This window comes from Megascapheus bottae, chromosome X, assembly GCF_031878675.1.
Source record: "Megascapheus bottae isolate mThoBot1 chromosome X, mThoBot2.hap1, whole genome shotgun sequence".
Taxonomy (NCBI): Eukaryota; Metazoa; Chordata; class Mammalia; order Rodentia; family Geomyidae; genus Megascapheus; species Megascapheus bottae.
This window is the reverse complement of record NC_143547.1, coordinates 20,640,882-20,661,378: the sequence shown is the minus strand read 5'-3', so window position 1 is coordinate 20,661,378 and position 20,497 is coordinate 20,640,882. Positions and strand designations below refer to the sequence as shown.

Sequence of the window (20,497 nt, the reverse complement as noted above, 5' to 3'; positions counted from 1 at the left end):
AGACCTTTATTCTTAAAAAAGAATACCAAAATATATATAGAAAAATGAGGTATGATGGCTTAGCATAATCTCAAGCTGAGAGAGAGAGAGAGAGAGAGAGAGAGAGAGAGAGAGAGAGAGAGAGAGAGAGAGAGAGAGAGAGAGATAGAGAATATAGTTCTTTTTGTGCACAACTGGTGCTCTACCACTTGAGCCAAGTGGTAGTAAACAGTGGATGAGACAGAAAGGAGATGATGTATGATGACATATGTATGAAAACAACATAACAAAACTAAAAAAAATCATTAGAAGACAGGAATTAGGAAGGAGTGATATGGATAGAGCGATTTTTATCCAAGTTCATTGTATGAATATCGTATTTCATGAAATACCTTTATACAATTAATTTATGCTTATTTCAAAAGTAAGAGACAAGTGAATTTCGGGAAAAGTAAAAACTTTTGCATAGGAAGTATACTTTTCCATGATCATGGGAAGTTATCCATGTATTTCAGTATTCTTTGATTATTCTACAGAAATAGAGTTGACATTAACCACAGAACCATGGGAGAGGTGACACTGATCAAATTAACATGTTGAACTGAAAGTCTTTTGTACAACTATGTAAACAGCTTTTTTTTAAAGAATCAAACATTTGAAAATGTATTACAAGCCAGGTGCAGTGGCTCATGCCTGTAATCTTTACTACTCAGGAGGCTGAGATCTGAGGATCAAGGTTCAAAGCCAGCCAGGTAACTAAAGACTGTGACACTCTTATTTCCAATTAATCACTAGAAAACAGGAAATGGCGCTGTGGCTCAAGAGTAGAGCCATAGCCTTGTGTTGAAGAGCTCAGAGGCAGCGTCTAGGTCCAACATTCAAGCCCCATGACGATATATATATATATCAATACATTTGCAGAATGTAAAAACAAAGGATACATTTTCTTCATGTATTTTGTTCCTAAAAAAAGTAGATAGCACCTCACACTTGCTAAGATGATTACTTCTACAAAAGCTGAATGTTGGTGGGAATGTGGAAAAATCAGGACACTTGTATACTGTTGCAGGGGTTGTAAAATGGTGTCCCTACTATACAAAACTGTATGTAGACTTCTCATAAAATGAAAAATAGAAAGATCATATGAATTTTCTGGGAATGTATCAGGTAAGTCACACATTTCTGCATTAACATGTTCACTGACACATTAATCATAAGATCCCTGATATGAAAAGAATATAAATAAACATGAACTGTGGGTATATATATATTTATATACACCACTGTAGAATATTAATAGTACACGAAAAGAAAGAAATCCTGTTTGTGCCAAAATGGATGTATCTGGATGTTATTATGCAATTAATTAAATGGAATAAGCCAGGTATAGAAGGACAAATACAGCAGGATGCTATATGTGTAACACAAAACAGTCAAATTCACAGAGAAAGGAAGTAGATTGGTGGCTGCCAGGGGCTTTGGGTAAAGTAAATCAGCATTTGCTATTTATTGGGTTTGAAATTACAGCTGTTCAAGATTAATAAAGTCTAGATATCTTCTTTACAGTATGGTACTTATAGATGATAGTATTTTATTGCACACATTTGATATGTGCATTTTTCACATAGCAATTATACCTCAATAAAGCTGTTATTTTTTCTTTTTTGCCAATCCTGGGGCTTGAACTCAGTGCCTGGGCACTGTCCTTGGGTTTTCTCAAGACTAGAGCTCTACCATTTGAGTTACAGTACCACTTCCAGGTTTTTATCTATGTGCATGGTACTGAGGAATTGAACCTGGGGCTTTGTGCAAGCTAGGCAAGCACTCTACCACTAGGCCAAGCATCCTGCCCCTGAAGCTGTTTTTTTGTTTTCTTTTTTTTGTTGTTATTGCTTTAGAATTTCCCTGTAGCTATGTCTTTGCAGATTGGAAGACTACCTTGACAAGCAAAGGAATTATTGAAAGAGTTTGTCTCATACTCTGAAATGATTCATTTTGAGTGATATTTTTCCAACATTGGGAACTCATATGATTATTTGTTTACATGACTGCAATGCTATACACTGGTGTTTGAAATTTCTTGATCAATGTATCATTTATGTTTGTCTAGGAAAAACATATCAAAGCAACTGACAGAAAACTGAGACTCTTAGGACTCAGCAGTGAATCTTGAACAAATAGGAGTAAATTCTTATAAAAACATATCCATTTATTGAAACAAAAGCCATATAACGAATGATTGTTGTCCTTAATGTACTATGTTGTCTCTCATCTCCTTTGCTCTCCCTTGGTTATCTCATATTATTATAGTATCTCACTTTGTTATCTGATATATTGAATTTATTTGTATTTGGTTATTTGAAATTTGATAGGGAAGGGGGGAAAACCAAGACGGGTGAGGGGTGTGGGGGGGAGGGTAATGGGTACCAAGACATGTGAAAGGGTATCAATGTATGTGAATTAATGAACCTTCTATCGGGCAAATACTATGTAACCCTTTTACTAATTACAATAAAAAACCCCAAACATATCCATATACTTGGATAGTCACTATTTGGTAAAGCTGATTCCTAGAATTCTCAAATATTTTATTCTATGGAAGGATTTTATGGTGATGTTATTAAACTCCAACCACAATAAAAATCTTTCTAAATTTGTCTTCAAAATAGTTTTTATCATTTGAATAAAAAAGATCATGTAGGATCATATAGAGAATTAAATGCAAGAAAAGACTGAAAAATTAATTTATTATACGGAAAAACATACACAACATTTGAGTCAAGGACTCAGAGAAGCAGTTTACAAAGCTCACATCTCACAACACACAGGCTGAGGAGTATTGGCACATGCACTCATAACCATAACACTAAAGTTCTAAGGTGGTTTCCAAGGAAATGCTATATCCAACAAACAATTTGAATGCTTAGTTTCTCATTTACAAGGCTGAAAATATTATACTCACATCCAATAAGTGGTTTCAAACAACCATTCAAGTTTATAATACTCAATTGTCAAAATATGTTGTTACATCCTTTACGATAGACAATATTTAAAAGATAAATTCATTTGCCATATTTTCTGTTTCACTGGTCCTTTTCTTCATATACCAAGGATCTGGGTGTTAATTTTTGAAAACAATTGATTTTTTTATGCCAGTCCTGGCTTGAACTCATGGCCTGAGCACTGTTTTTGGGCTTTCTCAAGGCTAGCGCTCTACCACTTGAGCCACAGCACCATTTTCAGCGTTTTTCTATGTATGTGATACGGAGGAATCGAACCCATGTCTTTGTGCATGCTAGGCAAGCACTCTAACACTAGGCCAAACTCCAGGCCCAAACAACTGATTTCTTTTAAAGGTAACTGCTGAGAAGGCCAGACACTCACCTGTTTTCATGTGTGTGACTAATTCTACTTACATATTTTCAAACAGGAAGAAAATAACAATACTCTGCTACTTGTTTGACATAATAACTCTATGAATGGCACTTGAAAAATATTTCAAAGCATTTTCACATCTATTATATAGTTTGATCTAGCTGATAGTCTCATGAGGTAGGTTGGGCAAGTATATCATCCTAATTTGGTGGATGAAAAAACTAAGGCATAAAGCAATTAAGTAAACTAGTGGGGCTGGACTGGGAGATGCCAATCTCGATACTGGTCTGTCTTTAGTAATGACAAGAGAAAGTCTGAACATGTTTGATGGTCTTATTTCAATATGGTTTAAGGAAATACTTCACACCAACCAACTAAATGACAGTGATTCTGTTGGGGTAGCTGTCGGGACAAGTTATGGCATGTAATTCATTACACAAAACATAGAGTCTTACAAAGTTGAATTATAACTGAAAAACACAATTAACTCCTAATATATAGGAAAATGTGCTGGTTTCTTTTATGTCTTTAGTACAACCTGGCTTCACAGTGTGACATATACATAATAGTTTGGCTCTTTAGAAGATAAAATGAAACATTTCAATTCACCACGACATGTTTTTACCATGCAGAAAAAAGAAGGGAATTCTCTCTCCCAAAGTGAATGAACATATACATCAAAAATTGGTTCACCTTTCTATCGAGGGTTAATATTGAGACAAAAGCCTATTTAGTTACCAAACTTGTGTCTTTATAAATATGTGAAGTGGTCTTTAGAAGCCTGACACTGATTTGGGAGTCATTCAAAATGCTTAGTTTTCTTATAAATTATAGATTTACAATAAATTGTGCAATTAATATTTTGGCATTCCTTAGGAGACAGGCTTCTGAAGCCTCTGAAGTAAGGTTGAGAAAATAAGTCTCTGAATCCTTGTATAAATCTGAACATCCCTGGTCAGTGACAGTCTGGTGGTTGCTCCAAGTCTTTGCTTCCAAGGCATGACCTGAAGAAGGCATTTCAGGCATAAAGGGGCTCTGTGACCTCTACCTTCAGCCACTTCAAGGATTCCCACAATTTCTTGCTCACGAAAGATCTTGAAAATATCTGATGTCAAGAAATACCAGTTTCACAGAAACACTGGAAGGATGTAGGAGTGACTTTGCTTCTCTCCTAACCATTACAGAACCCTTCCATTAATTAGAAAACCAGAAAAGGATGCTTTAACATCTTAAGTCTATTTTAGCGGTGGCTTGTGGTTTTCAAGATTACAATTGTGTATCTATGCTTATAGAGAGTACATGGGAATGCATGTTATATACAGAATTTTTTGGGTTATGCATGCAAATGGTTCATCTAGGCCACTTAAAAGTAGTGCAAGTCGTAGTTGATGCGAAAATAAGAATAGACAGTATTGAGTGTTATTTTCATTTGATTGTAAATATGCAAAAATATGATCTATTGCCTGGTCATTCTCCCCAAATTAAACCACACATATGGACAAACCAGGAAAAATATAAATAAGGAAAAGTATCTCATAAAATTTAGGATTCCTAAAATTTAGGGACCATATGTACATTAACATATGTATGAAACTGTATAAATATTAGTAATATTAAACTGTATAAAATATTAAGCACTCTTTCACTGAATAACATGTGAAAGAATATTTAGTTATTTGGATCCCTGAATGTACTGGTAATTATTTACCAAATTCTGTTTTTAGCTCTGTTTCAAATTATTCATAAGTTTGATACCAATAACAATTTTAAAAATTATTAGAAATGTTGGTGGGTCTATACAGTTAAACAAGTGGATTCCTATTCCCTCTGGTAGATTTCATAAAGGGAGAAACTAATTGGAAGTTTCTCAGAATAGTGTAACTTTGTGATCATCTGCTTCCAGGTATTTCATTATTAAGATTTTAGTGGTTATAGTCATTTAATTTTAGTTGATTCTAGTCATTTCCAGAATGATTAATATGCCACCCAATCTTCTTTGATGTAACAAATAGAAATTTTCTATTTTAATTTCATATTAATGGAGAAATTATACAAAAGATCAGAGTTTAAGAAAATAAAGATGGGGATTTTGTTCAAAGTAATTCACAATTCTGCTATTCAAAATGCATTTCAAAAAGAAAGAAATTTGGTAATTTCAACTCCTTCCAAAATTGAAAATTTTTGTGAAGGCAATCTCTAAGAGTGGTGATGAGGAAAACGTTTTCACTTCAAATAGCAAAATTGCTTTATATGCCTGTACTGAAAGATTTCTGTAGAGTTTACTTGAAAATTTAAACTGAGGTAAATCTTTTCTAAAACTCACCTGGCAGGCAATCAATAGGGAGGGAAGAGGGGAGATTGAACTTTTTAAAAAGCTCTTTCCTCAAATGGTGAATCCTAGCAAGTTTTACAAGAAATTTCCCAGAATAATAACATAAGAATAAACCTTGAAGAGGTTTAAGCCTACCTTCTAACTGGTTACAGCTTTGAACTGAGAAGATAAGAATTCTACCTATATAACTTTCGATCATTTTGATGTTGTAACAATTCTCTTGATCCAAATTTCTTCACCATATAGGAGGAACATGCCTATCCTAAAATTCTAAGGCTTCTTTAGCCAAATTTAAAATTCAATTTTACAGCTATGAATCCTAGGAAATAAAGTCTCCAAAACAATTCCAGACAGCATGCCAGGGTAGCTATTGTTGGCTATGTACAAAAAGACATAACAAGATGAAAATAAAACATGTATTTATTTCAAAACCAAATTTGAACAATCCTCTTTGTAAGCAGTGACAAGAATGATGTTGCTGATAGTGGAATTCCAGTAACCTTCTCTGGTCATGAGGATGATGCTTGGATGAACATAATGCTCATTGATAATAAATCACCAGGCTACCAGACTAATAGCCCAGGAAACTAGAAGCTCTTCACATTTTGCCTGATGGATCTAACCAACTCAGCTCAGACTTTAGGGCTACTCAGTGAAAAAAAGTAAGACCCGCAAGAATGTGACATAGTCACTTGTGAATTGTGGTGTTATTACACTACCAATTCATCTCTTCACCCCTTCAACATTCAGGTTCCCCTTCCCCAGTTCCCACATATTCGAGGGCTGTTTATAGAGCAGCAGCTCACAAGGAGTTGACAGCTAACTTCCTGCCTTGTTCCCTGTGCAGGGCTCATACGTAAGAAGAATTAGTATGAACTCAAAAACAAAAAATGCCTGTGGACTGGGAAACTTCAATTTCATTAAGCAGAACATGTATCATCAACACTCAAGGTCTGAGTTGGATCAGGACTCATTTTGCTGCTAGAAGGTGTCTCATCTTGATATGTGGATGACTTTACTTCTGTCTTTCCTACTGATTCACTAGATTTCTCCTGCCTGCAGGCCCAGCAGATACACCCAAGCCATGCCTGAAAGCTTTCTGAAACACTGGTTGAGAAGAGCTTTTTGCAAGGATGGAAGAACTGATAAAATATGAGCATGAAGAGAATGGCTGCACAGTAACCAATGAGCAGCTGCAGAATCATCAGTGGTGCACACACATACATGTAGATGTCAGTCTTGAAGAAATACCACAGGAGCAGGAGGATAGAATTCTCAATGAATCTCAACATGTAGTATATCAGTAGCCGGTACCAATTCTGGGACTTGCTGATGAGTTCAGGGTTGTCGAGTTTCAACTGCACAGCTGACCAGCAGAACATGTTGATACCAGCATAGAGTAATGTGAGGAAGCACAGTGCAATGGTTGTGCCCACCCGACTGAAGGCCTTCTCTATATTCTCAGGGAATGGGGAGCCACTGAACCAGAAGAGGATCCAGGGATATAAGAAGAAGCTGAAGAAGTTGACAAGTATGACAAGTACCACCCAGCTCTTCAAGACAGAAGTAAAGAGGACCAGAACAATGACACGAGTGGCAATCTCAAAGCTCCTCCAGAGGAAGATACAGACATAGGCCAGAGGTTTTACTTTGACCTCGTACTCATCATACTTGATTTTGATGGCTAGGATGTTGCAGCGCAAGGCTCCATAGACAATGGACAGCAGGGACAAAGCCATGAATATGCCTGGGGAGAGAAGAGAAAGAACATGAGAAGTTTCACCTCTCAGGATATGCCAGTGGCAAACAGACACTCTGTCAGTCCTCTTCACATCATTCTCGGATTTTCATGTTTTAGATGCTCATGCTTATTTCCAACTACCTATATTTCCTTACTCTGCCTGAGGACTTTCTCAAGAGCTCTAGAAGGCTGTGTTGCCTACACTCCTGTAGCCTTGCTACTCCACATCTTGGACATGATTCTGAGGAATGTATTATGCACCCTTTCCAAGGTTCTCTAGTCTCCTACTCTGATAATTATCTAATTTTTCTTTCTCTTGTTCCTTACACTTTCTCTTTCAAACACAGAGACTGAAATGATTCTCTCAAGGTCTGCTTCACGATGACTTAGACTAAAACACATTCCTTATCTCTTCCCTCCTCGCCCCTCTTGATAGGTGTGAATATGTAGAGTCTTTTACATGGTATGCCTCTTTCTTTCCTTCTTTCTTTTCTTCTTCCTTTCTTCCTTCCTTCCTTCCTTTTTCTCTTTCTTCTTTTTGTCAGTTGACCTATAAGTATCAGGGAGTTGAGACTGTATCTGATATTTACTTGCAAACCGAAGGCACATGATAATAAATTTCTGAGTATGTTCCCTGACTACCTTAAACTACCCTTCATATGATTATAAAATGTTCATCTCACTTACATTTTTTTGTCAGTAGTGGGGCTTAAACTCTGGGCCTGGGTGCTGTTCCTGAGCTCTTCAACTCAAGGGCTAGCACTCTACTACCTGAGCCACAGTATCACTTTCTGCTTTTTCTGTGTATGTGGTACCAAGGAATTGAAACGAGGGCTTTGTGCATGTTAGGCAAGCACTCTGCCACTAGGGCACACTCCCAAGGTCATTTCTCTTCTTAAAGTTTGCAGAGGTCTGAGGAGGTGAGACTCTCATTGTTTCTGAGAGTTGGTTTGTGTTGGATGAAATGGTCTTAGCATTTCAAGAAGTCTTAATTCTGTTTACTGTTTAAAATGACTCATGCCAATGTGTACAAATGGAAGTAGTTTGGAAGCAATAAAACATGCCCATTTTACTTGAAGATGGTATTGTGTTCTTGTTAACTACTCTTGGCCTTGAGTTCTATTATCCAAGAAGTATTCATCATGAGCAGAGAATGTATGTGGAAAACTGAAGTATAATCACTTTCTACAGGATGCTACCACCTCCAGACATTTGCACAAGGAGGAATTGGAGGCAGGGATTTGAATCAGAAACCAAGATTTTGACTCTAATTTGGCTTTTTGCCATACCAGTCTACACTTTAGCTCAGAGTGCCAGCCTTGACCAAAAAGGCTAAAGGACATTTTGCAGCAAATACCCATCCATGGAATGATGTAACTGAAATCATTTTTTGATGTAGATATCCAGAAATTCTATGACTATTTTTTTACATTTTTATTAAAGAATTTATTAACATTGATTTTTACATCATATTTCAAATGACGTATTTAACAAGTATTCAAGAAGGGAATCTCTATATACAATCACTGGTACTTAGATTTTAGAACATAATTAAAATTAGGCTGAGGGTTTGTATGTCATATACATATTAACCTATGTAATAAACATTGTCTATAGAGTCATAAACTTTTATGTCTATGTAGTTGTGTTTATATTTCCAATACCATGTTCATAGCATTGGGTATGCAAATATTGAGTCCTCACTCTTGTACTGTTTGGATCTAATATATCAATAATTTTAAAAAAGATAAAGCATTTCCATTATATTGCCTTTTCCTCTTTGTTGAAGATCAAAAATAGTTGATTATATATAGTTGTGCCTATTTCTAGGCAATCTATTCTATTCCATTGATCAACTTTTCCATTCTTTTGCCAACACTATTCTGTCTAAATTAGCATATCTTCCTCCATGATTGTTTCTTAAAATGCACTTCCATATAATTCTATCCATATAACAACAATGTCTCTAACCAAATGTATGACTTAAAATGCATCAGAATAAAATTTTTTCTTTTTTAAATTCTCAATTATTGGGAAAAATTCTATGTTTGGCAAGTAGAAAACCTCTGAAGCACTCTATGACACCATCACTCCAAATCATCCTATCCAGAAATGTCCACATTAGCTAGGTCTCTACCATGTCTCATTATACACAGACAGATCTCTAAGTTCTTGCTAGTTTGTGTAGCTCATGGGCCAACAGGTTTGACGTTAGAAGTACCCCCACCACACGCTGCCTAAGTCAGAATCTGAACTTTTACAAGATGTTCCAGGTGATTTGTATGCTTGAAGTTGCTTTCCTCTTTTCCTTTCTGGTTCTATCATATGTCAACTAACATGTGGTTTTTGTCAGATGGTCTTATCTTATTTGATTCTCTGGTAGAGAGACAGAACAAGAAAGACAGAGAGAGATTTCAGAGTAAAGCAGTACCTAAAGCAAAGAGAGGGTTTTTAATCAAGTAGAAACAAACAAATATATATGTGTGTCTGTAAATATTATATATATACCAACTACAAAGAGACAATAGTTGCTGACAGCACATTTCAATAGTGATAACAGAAATGATGAAACCTTGAAGACAAAGGAATGATATACATGAAGTAGGAAGTAAATAACCTCTAACAATCCACATCCAAAGATGAAAGGAAAGGAAAGCCATTTTCTAAGAAAACAAAAGTGAGAAGAGAGAATGTGTCACTAGCAGATCTGCTCCAAAATAGATACTAAAGCTCATATTTCAGACCCGTGGAAAATTGCTGCCCATGAAAATATGGTGACATGAAAATGTCTTACCCAGGACAAAAATGGCATATACAGCTCAATATTTGTTATTTTATCCTATTTTTGTGCCAGTACTGGGGCCTGAATTTATGGTCTCTTATGTTTGCTTATATTTTTTGCTGAAGGCTGGTGCTCTACCACTTAAGCCACACATTTAGTTATGACTTTTTTTTGCCAGTCCTGGAGCTTGAACTTAGGGCCCGACCATTGTCCTTCACATTTCTCAAGGTTATTGCTGAGTCACAGTACCACTTCTGGCTTTTTCTGTGTATGTGGTACCACGGAATGGAACCCAGAGCTTGGTACATGCTAGGCAAGCAATCTACCACTAGGCCACATTCCTGGCCCTAGTTCTGGCTTTTTTTTTTGCCAGTAGTAGGCCTTGAACTCAGGGCCTGGGCACTGTCCTTAGGATTTCTCAAGGCTAGAACTCTACCAATTTAGCCACAGCACCATTTCTATGTATGTGGTACTGAGGAATTGAACCCAGTCTTCGTTACGCAAGTACTCGGCCATTAGGCTAAACTTCCAGCCCCGTTCTGGCTTTTTGTAAACTGGATAAATGGACATAAGAATCACTTCAATTTCTCTGCCTGGGCTGGCTTGAAAACATGACACTCAGATCTCAGCCTCTTGAGTAGCTAAGACTACAAGTAAGACTACAAGTAAGAACCTCTATCACCCATCAAAACTCAGTATTTTGACAGTCCTGGGACTTGAAGTCAGGGCTTGAGCAAGTCTTTCTCAAGGCTAGAGCTCTACCACTGGGCCCCACAGCCCCATTTCCAGCTTTTTTCTATATATATGGTACCAAGGCATTAAAACTGGGGTCTTTGTGCATGCTAGGCAAGCACTCTACCACTAGGCCAAATTACCGGCCCTAAAACTCATTTTTTTTTAATGAACAAAAGGATGTAACAGTCATTTTACACACACACACACACACACACACACACACACACACACACACACAGCCCAAGATGGCAACTATAACTGTGGAAAGAAAATCAAGGTCAATAGTTATCAGGAAATTCAAATTTAAACTATAAGGTATTACTAATATCTACTGAATTACAGAAGGTAAAACTCAGGGCTAGTAGTGTGGCCTAGTGGTAAAGTTCTTGACTAGCATGCATGAAGCTCTAGGTTCGAGTACCGCATATTCAGAAAATGCTAGAAGTGGTACTATGGCTCAAGTGATAGAGAGCTAGTCTTGAGAAAGCTCAAACACAGTGCCCAGGCCCTGAGTTCAAGCCCCAGGACTGACAAAGAAACGTAAAACCCAAGATAATTGTCAGTTTCTTATGCCTATAATCCTAGTTACTGAAGAGGCTGAGATCTGAGGATTACAGTTCAAAGCCAGCCTAGGCAGGAAAGTAACAAATACAACACCCTAATGTCATAAACACCTTTCTCCAAGTCTTAGTGACTAAGATCATACTCCTACCAGTCTCTCTTGAACACCTATCTGCCAGTTTATAAACTGTTCAGTCTAAAATTCAAGACTTTTCCCAAATACATATAGTTTGTTGACATCTCAAAATTATCAGAACAAATATTTTGGCTCATTTTTGAAAATCCACATGATGTGAATATATTCTCTATTCTCCCAAGTACTTATATGAATTTGCCTTTTTTTCCCCAGGATACATGAATTTTTGGTATAAGGACCTAGATAAGAATCTTCCCTAGCTTCTCTTTCTTATGTGCTCGCTTCATGTCAACCGATTATTCTAGGAATTTGGGAGGAGTAATCACTTAACATAACAAAAGTGCCAAGAAATAGATCAATATTATTATTCTCATATTACCAATGAAAAGAGAGACACGTGTTAAGTAACTTTTGCAAGGATTACTTACTTAACAGAACTGAGATTGAAACCTAAGTAGTCTTGCTCTAGAATTTTGTGTTTAATCCTTAGGATTTTCTGCCTAGGTAAATATAATTAGGTGTATTTTCATAGCATTAAGGTCAATTGATATTTTTTCAGCCTGAAACCAGGATTCAAAGTTAGTACTTGACATTTTAACTAATTTTCTGGCACTCTACTGAGTCACACCCCCCCAATTCACCATTTAAGGTTCTCTTTTATTAATGCGAGGCAAGGAGTCTATTCCCCTTACAAATGCCTAGAAATCCACAGGGTATGGAGAATTTCTCCAGATTATTTTTTTTTATTGTTTTCACTAGGCTTACATTTCCTCTCTGCCTCCTAATATATGACCATCTAAAGTCATCCTCTGATCACACTGGTGAGGCACAAGAGAGGACATAAGTCTCACTATGCTAGGCTATTTTCTGAGGATCACCTCTGAGAACACAATGACCAGAAAGAAGCAGGGTAGTGGCAGACCTATCTGTCTGCCATACTAACTTGCCCTCCTCCTTCCTTATCATCCTGCTTCAGGCAAAGAGAGAGGAGCATCAGAGAGTTGAACTAGTTAACTCTTTGTCTTTGATAGCCAGACAGAGTATCTGGACTTGAGTGTGGTCCTTGTGCAGGCTAATGCACAGCCACTGAGAACCCCAAGACAGAGGTTCTTCATTCTACTTCAGATCCACAGCCTACATAAAGACCTAGAAAACTCTTAAAATTCAGTTTCTCATGCACAGTGAACTTTGAAAATAATCAGGCACAACCACAAATCCTCTCTGACTAAAATAGTCTTTTGTATTTTCTTTTGACAACACCTGGACCACATATACACTTCCTTCCTTAATGCCACTATATTTCAGACTACTACAATATTCATCAAAAAAATTTCCCCAAATATCTCTTTCCTTACTTCTTTGCAAATGCTTTAACCTGTTTTCCTTATTTTTGAGACTTAAATGTATTCATAATTGTGGGCAATATGAAAACTTACAGAAATAAGTAGAACATAAAAAATATAAGCAGGGGCTGGGAGTTTAGCCTAGTGGTAGAGTGCTTTCCTAGCATGCACAAAGACCTGGGTTCGACTCTTCAGTACACATACATAAGGGAAAATAAGCCAGAAATGGTACTGTGGCTCAAGTAGTAGAGCTCTAGCCTTGAGAAAGCCCAAGAACCCAAGGTCAGTGCGCAAGCCCTGAGTTCAAGGCCCAGGGCTGGGAAAAAATATAAGCAAACAAATTTTTTAAAATGGCCCTTGCAAAGATCTCAGTTGTCCTGTGTTTGACTATACCTGCTGTCTCCAAATCTAAGCAACATCACTAAGACCTACTTACTTCACAGAAATAAGAGAAGAGAAATCAAAAGCTCTCTAAATGGCTATTAAATAGCCTGGGTACTTCCCCTTAGCTTTTTTCTGTCATGGCTGGCATTCTCCCATTTGAGCTATAGCTCAGCTTCTGACTTTTTGCCGGCTAAAAAAAAGATAAGTTTCTCATGGACTTTGCTTCGCAGGCTGGCTTCAAACCGTAATACTCAGACCTCAGCCTTCTAAGTAGCTAGGATTACAGTCCCCAGTGAACTACACCTCCAGCTATTGGAGTCTTTAAATATAGTATCTAGAAAGAAATGTGAGAAGCTGTATAAACATTGCAATAGTCCAATAAACACAAGCAAAACCTTGACAAACACTCCTGTATGGAAGTGGGTGAGAAGTATTTGTCTCTTCATTGAGTACCATATGCTTACTTAGAACTACAAGAAATGGTTAACAAATTCACTGTTCAAGGTATCATAATCTTTTTTAAATAAGCATAAATTAAAATAGTTCAAAAACTCATACTTAAATAAAAACTTTAATTTTAAATAATGAGTTTTTATGGATTCTTTCTAGATTCTTATTAGTTTGTGCTTATAGACTCACAAACATTTTGTTTAATTAACTTTGCTATTTGGATCCCAGTCTACATGTTCAAGAGCAACTGAGAAAATGTTCACATAATCAGATGACAAATGCAAGCACTTAAATTTAATCTCAAAGTAGCCAATTTCCAAAGATAACAAAGGCATGAATTTTATTCTTACTTTTTTCTAAGCATAATGTATACTATGTATCATTGTAATACTCCTTGAACAAGAATCACTAGTTTTATGTTTTATATTATTTTTTCTTAGAAAAAAAATCAATTCCATTCTGCTCATTGAGTCTATATTATAGTTAGTTCTCTTGAGGCCTAATTAGAAATACCAGAAAGAGCTTCTAATCTGAAACAAGCTGTAAAAACTCCTTACGTATGGAAATGTAAAGATTGGCTCTCTAAATCTTCGTTCTTAGTCTTGCACATGCTGATTAACTGCACAATTGGCCTTAAGAAGGAGACTAGTAACACCAATGACTATAACTCCCCTTAACACATCCATGGGATGGCTGAGGGTGTAACTTGGTGGTACAGCACTTGCCTAGTATGCACAAGCTGGGTTCCATTTCCTGCACTGGACAAAAATACAGCTCTGTGAGTTAGTCTAACCCTTCCTGCCTGTGATCCCTCACACATTATCCAACTTTTCATGTTTCCACTTGGTGGCCAGGGTGATCTTTGGTTGCATAGGATGAGGAAAGATTGAGCATGTTACACTTGAGAAGTAGTATGTCTACATATCTAATATGAGTCCAGACATATACTTAAAACATTAAAAAAGATATTTAGAGGCCAGGAGCATTGCCTAGTGGTGGAATCTTGCCTAGCATGAACAAAGCCCTAGGTTTTATTCCTTGGTAACACATCCACACAAAAAAGTTACAAGTGATGATGTTGCTCAAGTGGTAGAGCGCTAGCTTTGAGAAAGCTCAAGGACAGTAGTGCCCAGGCCCTGAGTTCAAGCCCTAGCAAAATATATTTTGAGTAATATGTAATTTATGTAAAAGCCCCCATGAGGGGCTAATGCTCTAAATATTACATATGCACATTATCATAAAAGATATTCCTTGCAAAGGTCAAAAAATGATAACTTCAAAACCTGACTAGAGTGACCAGAAAAGTAAAGGAAAAATATGACTTAACAATATCAGAAATGAGACAAGGGAAGATATCATTATAGTCCTACAGTTATTAAATATGTAAGAGAATACTGTTTATGATTTGGTCAACAAATTGAACTACTTTGGTGAAATAGGCAAATTGCTGAAAAAAATGCCACTTACCAGAAATGATACAAAATGATATTAAAATCTTAACAGATATCAATCAACTTTAAAAAATGATTAAAAAAACCCCTTTTCACCACCAACATCCATCAGTTTTATATAAAGTCCAAAGAAGTAGCAAATACAGAATGTAAGTTCGCTTTAATCATATTTTCAAGGGTACAAATCATTGAAATCCACTAAAATTACCAATACTATGAATGTAGATACATATCACTTAGACTCATTGTCTAGTGCTGTGATTTTATATGGGGGCAATATTAATAATATTGTCAATTAATCTGTAGTGAGCTTCCAATTAGCCTGTGCCACATATTAAAGTTGCCAGGATATTTCCTTTAATTCCTTCAACAATCCTGTGAAATCTGTGTTGATATGTTCCATTTTAGATGGGGAGACAAAAGAGCTATGAGGTCACACATCTAGTCAGTGTCAGACTATACCAAAAATCAAAATCACCAACCTTTGGTCCAAAGCATTTAAGCAAAATAATAGCTGTAATTCTAAGCAAGTAACTTTATTTCTTAGAAAACAAGGAAGAATTTTCTAATGACAAGAGTACTTCACTAAATATGAGCTTTCCTGCATGCATGCACCCACACTCACACAGACACATACACCACACGTGCACCTGCATGTGAGAATGGTTTGAATCAGGGCCTCATGCTCATATTCAGCTTTTTCTGCTCCCAGCTGGTACTCTTAACACTGCATCTCTCAAAGTCTTGAGGATTTATCTACACAAGCTGTCTTCCAACCATAATCCTCAGATGTCAGCCTCCAGAGTAACTAGTATTGCAGGCTTGAGCTAATGGAGCAAGGCAAAAAGTCAAATCCAATGTCCTCTAACATTATCTAAGTCTTTGAGAAGCAGTATTTGTTGGTCAAGCACTCAATATTGTGTCTTGGTTTTGACCTTGGTCCTTAAACTTCCTGTACTTTAGTGCTACATGTACTATGTGCCTTTTCATTAACTGGTTTCTCATTCATTAGAGAAGAGAAACAATTCTGGTGTATAGACACACATGCTTGAGGTAGGATGTTTGCAATGCACAGAATCTTTCACTATGGCTATATGGGCATGTGACTCAATGGTTCAGAGCTTTCTATTGGTCCCGAAGTAAGCTCTACAACCTATATATCTATTTCTACTTCAACAGATAATCTCCAAAATCTCGATGGTATACCTCTCTTAGTTGTCCCATAGATATTCCAACTAAAAATTAGTGAAACAGAGAAGCATTCAAAGCACACTCACAGATTTAAAGACTCTGATAGCACTTACTGACTGCGACAGTACACAGCTCTCTGAACTGTGAGTGGCTTTGTCAGTAGATGAGGTTATGAGGACATCTGCCAGGCTCTGGAACCCAAGCATCTACAATTATTCCTGGAATAGGTTAAGTCATCAGTTATACTGAGTTGTGCACAGCCATCTCCACACTCTACCGTATAGAGTTGTCACAGACCTTGTTGTCTGCCATCTAGATGACAGACTCTCAGGTCATTGGCACACATATAAAAACACATTGTCCTACAGAAACTCAGTTGTCTCTCCTCACAAAATATTATAGAGATTTGTTTCTAATCACATACTAAATTCAATATTCCCCATCATAAATTCATTTGTTTTCTTTTAACCTGGCTATAACATCTGTCCTTTCCCTCATGAATAAAAACATACTTTTTAATGTATACGAATGACATAATTTTGCCCTTTTTGGAAAATATCTTTAAGCCACTTTCGGAACCCATGACAAGATTCCACACAGACTCCATGTCTGAGTCAGGTAGACAACTGAGACAGAGAAGTACATATCATCTATAGTAAAAGGCCAAGAGTATATTTTCTTGGCTCTTGTAGATCAATTCAGAATGCTAATAAGATTTTCTAATTTTTGTCTCTCTATTCACTTTGTATTACTATCTTATTTCAACTCATTCATTTATGGCATGATGCTATTTTACATGGTTGGGAGACATGGTTAGGAATTTTATTTTAGGGCCTGAATATCTGGAGATCTCCAAGTGCATTCATGATTTTCAAAAATCGGGTCCTTGTTGGGCAAGAAGCAACAAAGAATCTGGTTCATTCGTATTATTTACTTGACAGTTTTTAGTTTATTTAAGTTTAAACCCAGTAAGCATTTCATGTCATTTGGGAAAAGGACATTTATTTGAAACCTGGACTGAGGATGTTTTTGATTTTGAGTTAAAATATGACCCATGCCTGAAATCACAGGATATGGGAGCTCTACTCTGTGTAAGAAGCACTTATACCTATGGATGGCACTGATGTATTAGTTTATAAAGTCTCTTAATTAAGGAATCTGCTATTGGCATACCTAGAAAAGTAATTGCTTATGCAATTCCAATACAAAATAATTTCCTAAAATATTAAAACTGAACTACTGAATATTCCAAGTATGCTAGTTTAAAAGCATATGTGCCCTTAGAAGTGAATATAATTTTTTTACCAGTCCCTGCGGCTTGAACTCAGGGCCTGAGCACTGTTCTTGGGCTTTCTCAAGAAAGTAGAGCTAGAGCTCTACCACTTGAGCCAGAGTACCACTTCCAGCTTTTTCTATGCCTGTGGTACTGAGGACTCAAACCTGGGTCTTCATGCATGCTAGGCAAGCACTCTACCACTAGGCCAAACTCCCGGCCATAAAAATTTCTAAGTATGGTTTGTCCCCTATTGTCACTGTATCTGATTTTGGTGCCTGGTATATTGTATATATGTTAATTGGAATTAGGGAAGGGAAGGGGAACAACAAAATGGTGAGACAAAGGAGAAAGGGGAAACCAATGTAACCTTGATACTCACAAGACACTATGTTAGAAATGAATTTTACAACTTAGAGGGGGCATGGGGGGAGGGAAAGTAAGAGAAAAATGTGGAAGGGGGTAATAATGAAATGTATTCCCTGCTTTACTTATGTAACTGTAACCCCTCAGTACATCATCCTGACAATATAAAACAATTTAAGAATTCATGCTTACACAATTCATGTAAATGCTTAGCAAGTAGAGACTCCAATTTTCAGTTTAATGTAAACAAGTATGTCTTTTCTGATGTATCATTTAAACATAAGACAAACGTACATTTTTATGCTCCCTCGGGATGTTTTTCCTAAACTTTTACAGGATTCTAATGAAAATGAGTTTGAATTATCATAATGAGTGTATATGATTATGAAAAACCTAAATTTACTTTGCATGAAATGGAATTATTTTTCTGATAATAACCTTGAAAAGATGAATTTACATATGCAATGATCCTTTAGATCACTTCTAAGTAAGGTAGAATATTGGATAATTGATTAATACGCACATTGGTTTCTATACTTTTGGTTGTTATTTGCATATGATATAAAGAGGTTCTATCTTTGTATCTGCATGTTACTAGGTGTATTTTTTATCACATTATGAAACTAGATAAGAGGACTATGTGGTTGTACAATGCTGAACTAGGGGTATCCATGAGACCTGATAGTGTGATAAAATGACTGAAATTCAATTATCTTCTACCTAAGTTTTCTTTACAAACTACAAGTTACTGCTTGAAAGTCCTAATATAGCTGGACATCAGTAGCTCATACTAATAATCACTCAGGAGGCTGTAGTGTGGAGGACTGTGATTTGAAGTCAGCCTGGGCAAAAAGTCCTCTAGACTACATCTCTAATTATCCAACAAGATATTGCGCTTGAGGTGTGGCTCAGTTGAAAGAATGCAGCTGGAAACAAGTGAGCCAAGTGAGCATTGGCCCTGAGTTCAAGCCCCAGTATCAGAAACAGAAGAAAAAGGTAAAATATTTGTGAAATTCTCTTCAGAATCTCAAGAGACTTATAGTTATTATGACATAATAAGGTAATAAGTAACATAAGATTTATAGCTTCTTTTTTTCAGTCATGGTGCTTGAACTAGGGGCATGGGCCCTGTCCCTGAGCTCTTTGCTCAAGGCTAGTGCTCTACCACTTTGAGCCACAGCTCTACTTCTGGTTTTCCAGTGTTTAATTGGAGATAAGAGTCTCATGGACTCTTCTGCCTGGGATGCCTTCAAGCTGTGATCCCCTGATGTCAGCCTCACAAGTAGCTAAGATTACAGGCATGAGCCAACATTACTCAGACTTATAGTTTCTAAGGGCACACAAGAAAAAAGAGAATGATTCTGTCCTAAAGTATAATGACTTTTTGTTCTAGAATAGGAAAGAGAAAGAATGGTGAATGAATAAAACAAACTAGAAAAGATTCACAGAAAGAGAATATGAATAGAAACCCAATATATATGTGAAAATTCTATAAATCAAGCTCGGTTATTATTTCATTGGTAAGACTGTCCAAAAGAGCCTCTAGTTCCTCTGGAATCAAATATTATATTAAAACAATTAAAAAGGCCAGGTTGTTCTCTATGCAAATGACAGTTTGTACAGTATTATTCTGTTCTTAATATTAGATGGTAAAAATTTTATATATTTTTTTGAATTGGTTTCCTACAAGTGCTATAACAAATTACCCAAATTTGGTGGCTTAAAACAATGTACATTTATTCTACTTCCTGAAGCAAAGAACCATGCTCCCTCCTAGGGCTTTAATGGAGAACTAATTTCTCTTATTCTCCAGATTCTATAACTGTTTTCCTTGGTTCCTGGTTCCTTTCACCATCTCCAAAACCAGCAGTAGAATATCTTGCTTTAGACCTCACATTACCTTATTCCTCTGCTATCTTAAGAGCCACCTGGGTAGCCACAAAAATCTCCTCTCAATCTCTTTATCTGCAAAGTCCCCTTTGACATATCCAGTGACTGACACATACAAGTTATAGGGATTAGAGTATGAGTGTCTTTTAAGGACATTATGCAGTCTATCATATAATCTCGACAATCATTGTTCAAAGAGTAGAAGTAATACATGTGTTCACAATAACATTATTTTTCCCTGACATTGTTATGCCTTTGATTACTTTCATTAGATTAAAAGACACAACACAGGCTACAATCATCAATATGTTAAGGACTTTTGTATATTTACCTCCATTTTTTAAGGTTTCAAAAGTTTATTTCACAATGAGTAACTCATTAGTTATAGTGCTAAGCTTTTCAGTCTTCATGTACACATTACCTTCATTTTTAATTGCCATTTTAATACCCTTCATATTCCTAGAATATGATTTGAAGATTAAGATTCTCAGATCTCAAACCAACTTTT

At 36.5% G+C, this 20,497-nt stretch overlaps 1 protein-coding gene across 1 annotated transcript in view; it reads right to left on the bottom strand.

Moving 5' to 3' along the window:
• Positions 1-3,257: 3,257 nt before the first annotated feature.
• Positions 3,258-20,497, bottom strand: part of Xk (X-linked Kx blood group antigen, Kell and VPS13A binding protein) — a 31,404-nt gene continuing 14,164 nt past the window's right edge. The window contains exon 3 of the mRNA XM_090326239.1: positions 3,258-7,433. Within this exon, the coding sequence (XP_090182365.1) occupies positions 6,607-7,433 (827 nt within the window). The 3' untranslated portion in view covers positions 3,258-6,606. The remainder of the gene's footprint in view (positions 7,434-20,497) is intronic.